Source organism: Microtus oregoni, unplaced genomic scaffold (genome assembly GCF_018167655.1).
Source record: "Microtus oregoni isolate MIOR12 unplaced genomic scaffold, Mior012 000035F_ref0000213, whole genome shotgun sequence".
Classification (NCBI taxonomy): Eukaryota; Metazoa; Chordata; class Mammalia; order Rodentia; family Cricetidae; genus Microtus; species Microtus oregoni.
Window position 1 is genome coordinate 15,033,417 of NW_024543094.1, and position 8,627 is coordinate 15,042,043.

The 8,627-nt window shown below is 42.2% G+C and overlaps 1 protein-coding gene across 1 annotated transcript; it reads right to left on the minus strand.

The window, feature by feature from the left end:
- Window positions 1-274: 274 nt before the first annotated feature.
- On the minus strand, window positions 275-8,536 carry Kin (Kin17 DNA and RNA binding protein). The gene is made up of 5 exons (XM_041630696.1): window positions 8,373-8,536; window positions 4,657-4,751; window positions 2,973-3,016; window positions 2,766-2,888; window positions 275-1,203 (listed from the first exon to the last, which is right to left on the minus strand). The coding sequence occupies exons 1-5, from the start codon at window positions 8,484-8,486 to the stop codon at window positions 401-403; spliced, it is 1,179 nt and encodes a 392-aa protein (XP_041486630.1). The 5' UTR covers window positions 8,487-8,536; the 3' UTR covers window positions 275-400.
- Between the last annotated feature and the right edge of the window lie 91 nt (window positions 8,537-8,627).

Below are 8,627 nucleotides of genomic sequence, written 5' to 3' on the forward strand. Positions count from 1 at the left end.
TCTTATTTTAGCAAAAAATAAGTGACTTCAATGATTCACCAGAATGAAGGCCAAGCTTGCCTGATTAGAAACACACAGACACTAATGTGGTATATGAATTGGCTTTTTCCAAATTGTCTTACATGAAACTTTACTAAGTATTCTTTAATGATGGTTAAAAAAAAAAAAAACCATCAAGGGAGTATTATGAAAGAAAAAGGAACAAAGATAAAGACAGTTTTGGCATTTAAAAAACATTAGATTTCATTATAAATTTACCCAAACAACTATCCAGTAGTATTTAAATAGAACCATTCTTTATATGAAACGAATTCCCTAACACAGTAGAGTTACATAGTACCTTGGCTAACACCAATTTGATGTTTTACAATTTCAATGTATTGTTAACAAATTTTCAAGCTCAAGCAAGTTTAGATATGTCCTCATACTGAATACCTTCAACTCTACGTCCTTTCAGAGGTCCAGTTCCAATGACTATAGTGGCTGAAAAAGTCTTTTCAGTGATGGATTCTAGAGTGCCTTCATTTCCTCTGTAGCCACCATTTAAAACTAGAATTCTCTTCCCTGGGGCAGGAATGACAGTCTCTAAATGAGTCTGGTCCAGTTTCAGCCTGTCTCCAGAGTCAATCATCTTCACCACAGCTGTGTATCTGTCAATCACTTCCTTAACGACACCCTTTTTCTTGTGATATTTCTCTCCAAGTTTCTTGGTTATAATTTTTACAATGATGCCAGGCTGTAGCCAGGAGTCTGTTCGCGCATTTCTTTTCTTTTCCTCTTCAATCTCCATGATTTCGTCCAGTGCAGACTTCTTTTTCTTCTTTGCAGACTGAGCTGAGCTCTGGGATGGTTCTTTTCGTTTCACTGATGCTGCACTCCCAAGGGTCTTCAGTGCACTTGGTCCCAAAGAGCTTGACTTGGATGTTGTTGCTCCCGCTGAGCTACCTGCTCCTTTATTCAGATTGAATGTAACTTTTTCTTCATCATTTTCTCGGCTTAATTCTGTAAAAACAGGCGTCTCCTGCTCTTTCCCCTCCAGACCTCTTCTCACCTGTTCCTCAATGAATTTGGCAGTTTTTTCTTCATCGTCCAGATCTTGCTTCTTCTTTTTTTCCAATTCCAGTTGCCGGCGAATAGTTTCTGGGTCTCTGTCTATGTACTGAATATACCAGCCTTTTGGTGTCTCATCCACTTTACATAAGCCTTGGGGGAAAAGAGAAGAAGCCCAGCATGACTTTGCATATATCCAAAGTAAACTGCAAGCATACTGTGTTCCAACTCTGCACATTTACTCATTCAGTAACTATAACCAAGTATCCTCAAACACAAAGCTCCGAAACACAGGGAGTTTTCATTTCCATGCGTACACAGCTACACTGAGGTAACAACTAAACAAGAGATGCCCAAGGAAGAACTTTAAGAACAACTGTCCAACTACACCAGAGTTCTTACTGTCTAATGAATACAGAAGGATCTGTTAACTTAGAATAAAGTAATACTATAAATAAGCAAAATATTGACAACAAGTTTTTCCTGTCTTCCTAATTTCTCATCATCATATGAAGATTAGAGATGGGAGAAAAAAGCAACTTGAACAATCACCTCGAGATAGAACATGAAACATTTCCTAAAGAGGATTATAAAGCTGAGTGCTGGTCTTCATGCTATAAACCCAACACTTGGGAGGCTGAAGCAGAAGGACAGCCATGAGTACAGGCCAACTTGGGGCACATACTGAGCTCTAGAGTAGACTGGAGTACAGGGCAAGCCTCTGTCTCAACACATAAATGATGGGATGGGGGGGTGAATACGGAAGAGAAGGAAAAGAAAGAATGGAAAAGGCTGCTAATAACTTTTTAAATAATTTTTTACTTTATTTGTACATGTGTGGCACACAAGTGTATGTGGTATAGATGTGTATGTATGTGTGGTGCACAGGTACGTATGTGTGCAGACATACACGTGGAGGTCTGAAACTTTCAGGAGTTGGTTCTCTCCTCCCATGTGTGTCCTAAGGATCAATCTCAGGTCATTGGACTGCTAATAAGAAACTAAATACAAATATTATGGATTGGAGATGAACTGTCTCATAGAGCTCATGTGTTGAGAGCTTGGTCTCCGTGATTGTGAAGTGACTGGATCTGGAGGCTCTGACCTCATTGGCGAATTAACCCATTCACAAATTTATTCTGATAGCACTACTGAGAAGTGGTAGAGACTAACAGGTATGGCTGGCAGGGGGGAGAGGCCACTGGGCCACTCTGGAAGGGCACATCTCACCCTAGCCCTCTTGTCCTCCTCTGCCTCATCATGTGCCCCTGGCATGAAGCTCTCCCTCACCTCAGGCCCAGAAGCACAGGAGCCAAGTGGTCATGAAGCGAATTCTCACCAACTGCTAGTCAAAACCAATTTTCTTAGGTATTTTGTCCTAGTGATGGAAAGTGCTTACTACAGAATGCTTCAGTGCACTGTCAAAAGAAGTCCTAAAGCTGGCCACTGCGTATCCAAAACCTGTAGCCCCACCCCTGGGAAGCAGAGGCAAGAGAGTCATAATTTCCACTGCAGCCTGAACTATGTAAGTCCCAGCTTCAAAAAATAAGAGACAAAAGTGGCATATAACGAAGTAACTATGGAATAGTAGGTTCCCCTCCTGCTTTCCTAATTGCCCTAGAGATCTTATTTTCCATAAAATCAGGCAGAAACCGACAATGACTTCTCTCACAGAAATAAAGCCATGGAAGACCAGTTCACTGCTCTCCTCTTACCCTCTCTGCCCAGCCACTTGGTAAAGTCGGTCAGCGTTTCCCACTGAGTGGCATTCATATGGATGTGCTCTCGGTGGCTGATGTATTCATTGTAGACAATGTTGTTGTGGACTCTCTTAGTGCCTGAAAAAAGAGTGACACTGTTGAGCCTGAAAAAAACCCACACAATTATGAAATTGTTATTTATAAAATATTTAAGATGTTTACCAAAGCGTCTCCTCAGAAGTTCCAGAAAGTCATTTCGGAATTCTCTAGAGAAGAAAGAAATGAAAACATTAAGGTACTTGCTACAAACATAAAATGCCATCTTCTTGAAGTTTAAGCAATCATAAACTTTAGTGACCAGATGTCACATCAACCATCTATGTTACCATGTGCCAATGTGCCATAAACCTTTAACGTGACCATAGAAAGAACTGCAAAGATTAGCCTGGAGTTGAAATGCTTGGCCTTAGTAGAGCAGCCATGGTAAAAGCTAGTACATGTCTTTAGGTTCATCATAGGGTCTTTGTTCTAATGACTACTGACTATTGTGGTATAATAATACCACTCTGTCCAGGACGTCACATCTTAACCTTCAAGCAGTTCTAATAAAGTCAACTAAAAAAGAAATTTAACAAAATAACATAAACAAATTTGAGGGCATTGTCAGAGGGGATTTTAATATGGACAGTGAAATATGATTCAAAGGCCAAAAGGGAAGCCCATTCCTTCTTAACAGAATGTGAGTTTAAGACTAACCTTGGCCACACAGATCTTAAATTAACAGGAGTGGGACACACACACACACAAAGACCCATGTATGCGCACTTGAGTGTAGGTACACAGAATCTGTGTACATATGGAGGCCAGAGGTCAACTGAGTATCTTTCTTGATTGCTCTCCACTTTATTGAAGCAGGGACTCTTGCTGAACGTAGCAATTTAGCAAGTCTAGTTAGTGGCTTGCCGCAGAAATCCACTGTCTCTGCCTCCTGAGCACGGGGATTATGGGCTTTTCATCATGCCTATTTGGCTTTATTGTGGATGCTGCAAATTGCAACTCTGGTCCTCAAATGTGTACGGCAACCATTTTATCCTCTAGGTCCTCCCCCAGGTCCCTATTTTACTTGAATACAGGGTAAATATATTAGTATTTTAAATAAACTAATAAGAGTTTGTAACTTTTTTCAAATTTAATTTCAAATGTTAACACATATCACCCATAGAAACAAAAGCCCTTTGGAATCTTTAACATATGTATAAAGGGGTCCTCAGAAAATATCTAGTTTGGAAAAAAAAAAAAAAAAAGGCCAGGCGGTAGTGACGCAAGCCTTTCATCCCAGCACTTGGAAGTCAGAGGCAGGTGGATCTCTGTGAGTTCGAGGCCAGGCTGGTCTACAGAATGAGTTCCAGGACAGGCTTCAAAGCTACACAGACAAATACTGTCTAAAAAAGGAAAAAAAAAAAAAAAAGGCTAGTATTGGTAATAGTTAACAGAAAACCATTATTAGTACTAGACACACTCTCAGTCCTTTAAAAATATTAATTCTCTCACTCTTCTTCCAGACCTACACAGCAGCCCAACAGCTGGGTCAGGGTGCCCCTTCAGTGCCATCGTACCCATGAGAATACTAAAGCACAAAAAAACTCACGAACCTCATCCCAAGGCATCATCCAATACCCCTGCAGGAGGAAAGACGTGAGGCCAGGCAGTGCTGAATTGAAAGAAAAGGGAAGTTCTAAGATACACTATGGTAACAATGGCACTGATTGATTTCAGAAGACAAAGACTTAGTACAGTGAGACTCCAGCCATCACAACAAGTAAGAGACAACGGATCACCAATATAAAATAGTAAGCACTTCTATTACACGGCCAACTTAAGAGGGAAGACTGTCTGAGTGACTTACTCTGAAAAGTAATCCATGAACTGCTGAGGATTTTCCGATGCCAGCAACAGCTGTCTTTGATGAGATTCAGACATACAGTGACACTTGAAGCCATTCTAGGAGAAATTCAAAGGGCGTTAAACTCCCGCCTCCACATCACAGTGCTCCCCACATAGTAGGTCATTAAGCTTCTAAATGCATCCTTTAATGAAAAATTCTTTTTTAACTTGTAAAATATAGGTATTTTGCCTGCATGCATGCCTGTGCACCACTTCTGTGCTGTGTCCAAGGGGTCATACTACAGTGTTGGAACCACTGGAACCAAAGTACAGACGGTAGGGGTGCTAGAAACAGAACCTGGGTCCTCTGGAAGAGTAACCAGAGCTCTTAACCACTGAGCCATTTCTCTAGTCCTGATAAATTATTTATACAAAATCAAATGGCTAGCTATAACCATGCTCTAGCTTGAGTGTGTGTGTATGTGTGGGGGAACCAGAGATGGGTGGCAAGTTTTCCTGTCGCTCTCCAGCTCATTCTTTCAAGATAGGGTCTCTCATTGAACCTGGAGCGCACAGTAAGCTCTCTTGCCTCTGCCTTCAGTAATTAGTTTTACACAGGTACTGGGGATCCAAATGCAGGTCTCCATACTCGTGTGGGAGAAGACTGTACTGACTGAGACTTCTCTGCAGCCCTGTGTCAAATTTTGCTTCCCCAGAGTTGCGTCTTGCAACCCTATCAATTACTGGGTAGTCAAGGTCAAGAGACTGGAAGCGGTGCTGTGAAACAGACATTTAAAATGTTACCAGACCCTGACTTCACTGTGGGGATTTAACCAACTCTTACCCAGCACCTGCTTCTTAGCAAGACCCTGGGGGGATGCAATGGGGCAAAAAGGATCATATCTGAGTTTCCCCTACAAACACTCTTTTCTCTTGCTTTCTTCCTCTTTTGTTTATTATCCTATTACTTAAATTTTGTTAACTATATTTTAGCTGTGCTTTTTAAGACTGTTAAGAAAAAAGCAAGTGGGAGCTAGAGATGGTTCAGTGGTTAAGAGAACAAGCTGCTCTTGCAGAGGACCTAGAGTTCAGCTCAGTTCCCAGCATCTACAGCAGGGTGCTCACAACCGCCTGGGACTCCAGCCCAGGAGATACAGCGCCTCTTCTGACATAAATAACTTAAAATCAACATATATGCTTTGGTATATTACTTCTATCTTTATCTGAACTTATAATTTCGATAGTACATATAGTACTTACTAACTTTTTTTTTTTTTTTGGAGACCAGGTCTCACTGTGTTAGTACACCCTGGCCTGAAACTAGTGACCTTCCCATCTCTGCCTCTAGAGTGCTGGATTAGAGGTGTGCGCCACCACACCTGCACCTACTTGATCACCCTCTGAAGTTATTCTGAAATCAAATTCTCATGAGAAGAGAATGAATGACTACTTCTGTTAAGTGTCAGGGTGTTTTTTCTTTTTATTTGTTTGTTTTTTTTTTTTTTTTTGTAGGTTCTTTTGGTTCTGGCTGCCTTCCTCCTTCAAAGGTACTCAAGGGAAGGAAGATGCTGGCTCTTACACGTTCCCTTTTCTATTCCTACCCAGCAATGTGGGAGAACTGAGGAGGAAGAAGATAAGGGCCATATCCCTTTGACCTTTCCTAATCCATTCCTTTGGATTTCTAGAAATTAATAACATTTTGTTTTCCTTTTTTATTTATATTTTAATTTATGGAAAGCAATACTTGTCTTTGTTACCAAATCTCTTTTGAAGTAAAATTGAAATAACCATTTCTTTCAGGTAGTGCACAAATTAGGGGAAATTATAGGTGGCCCATGGATGACTAAGAGGTTAAAAATGACAGTATGACAGAGTTTTGAAGCTGACAGTGGTGGCACACCTTAATCTCAGCATGAGGGAGGCAGAGGCAAATGGATCTCTGTGAGTTTAAGGTAGGCCTGGTTTACAGAGAGAGTTCCAGGTCAGAAAGGGCTACACAGAGAAACCCTGTCTCAAAAAAAAAAAATCAACAACAACAAAAGAGACGGGTTTTGAGATCTAGCCAGTGGCAGTGGGATTGAGCAGCATGGCGTGAGTTGTTAGGAAGTTGGTAAGGGCAGTAAGGTAGCTCAGTGGGTAAGAGTGCTCATGTCAAATACTGACAACCTCATTTCAATCCCCAGGACCCTCGTGCTAGAAGGAAATAACCAATTACAGGTTGCCCTTTGACCCCTGTTGTGTGTGAGACTTGTATGCCCTTAATTGGCATCAGTAGGCATCTGTAGACATTTGGTGACACATGCTCATAAAAAAAAAATAAGATAATATAAATCGGGGGCATGTAGTATGAATAAAACTCAGAGACAGAAATTGGGGTTCAACCTGAAAACCAGAAAAGCAAAGCCGCCAAGCCACTAGAGAAGTCTTATCTCTACCAAGGCTGAGTGCCGCCAACTAAGCAGACTGACTTCTCTCTTTTCTTTCATATTCCCTGTTGCTGGGAGTAAAGGCGTCTGACTCCCGGAAACTGGGATTAAAGGAGAGCTGCGGTCACCTGGATCTGTTTCTGCACTGATCTTGTGTAGCCCAGGGTAGCCTTGAACTCACAGAGATCCATCTGCCTCTGCCTCCCAAATCCTGGAATTAAAGGTTTGTGTTGCCTCTAGAAGCTTTAGCTATGCCTCTGAACTTTAGGCAAGAGTCAATTATTAAAATACAAAATACCACTATAGGGGCATAAGGAAGTAGTTCAGTGGTAGAGCACTTGCCAGGCATGTGTAAGATTCTGGGTTAACTTGTAGTACTGCTAACAAGCAAGGCTCCTGGTCCCCACCACCACTACCACCAGACTACTGAGCAAGTATTACTATGAAGTGGGTTGGTCTACGTCTTTGACACCAGCGCTAGAGAAGCAGAGGCAGGTGGATCTTGTTTGAGGCCAGCAGGGTCTATCTTCATGGTGAGTTCCAGGCCAGTTAAAGTTATATACTGAGACACTGTCTCCAACATAAAGCAGAAATTAAATAGAATGTATTGGATGATGTAAAGGAATTTTTATTGGGTTTGCTCTATTGGTGGCATTTTGACATACTGAAATGAAACGGGCGATTACCTTGATATGTTGATCACATATTTAAGTTTTCAAAGGTTAAGTATACTGACATTTATATAATATATTATAAAATATTTCAGAAGAAAGTAAATTCGGTAAACACTTAAGGGTAACTTCTAGGTGCTATGGAACGCACGCCTGTACCTCCTGAAATCTATATACTGAATCTCTGACCCCTAATAGCAGTAACAAGTGGGAACTTTTGAGACATAATGACATTTAAGTTATGGGGAGACTCAGTCTCAAAGGGGAAAAACAAAACAAAACACAACAAAAGTACAACCAACCCAGTGACAACCTCAGAGCACGCAGGTACAGTGATTACCTCCACTTTACCAGTAACAGGGCACTTTATTTGCCCAAGCCCGTATCTCTATTAAGCAGTGCAGTTTGAGTTCCTAATTTTTACCAACCCCAGGGAAGTCGGAGCCTGGCAATCAGTAAGTGTCTGTCTGGGATCATTTCTGGTGGAGCTGGAGCGTCGCGCGAAGGGCACTGAGATTCACAGACCTCTGGCTAGGGAAGACTGCGCGGAAAAACGCTCCGAGGCGGGGCGCAGAGTCGGTTGGGTACCGGGGTCGCTGGCGGGACCCTCGGAGTCGCGGCCACTCTGAGCCACTTCTTACCTCGTCACGGCACTGTTTCTGGCACATCTGGCAGTACCAGCGAAGCTTCTGGAGCCCCTTGGATTTGATTCTATTCGCGATGGCTTTGGGGCTCAGAAAATCCGACTTGCCCATGGTGACCCAGATCACTACAACGCTGAAGCAGCCGGAAGCGGAACTGGATCGACGAGAGGACAGGCGGGACTAAAACTGACAGCAGGAAGTGGGTGGGGCTAGGGAACCCGAGGCTTCGGAGCTCACGAGAATTAGCGAGAC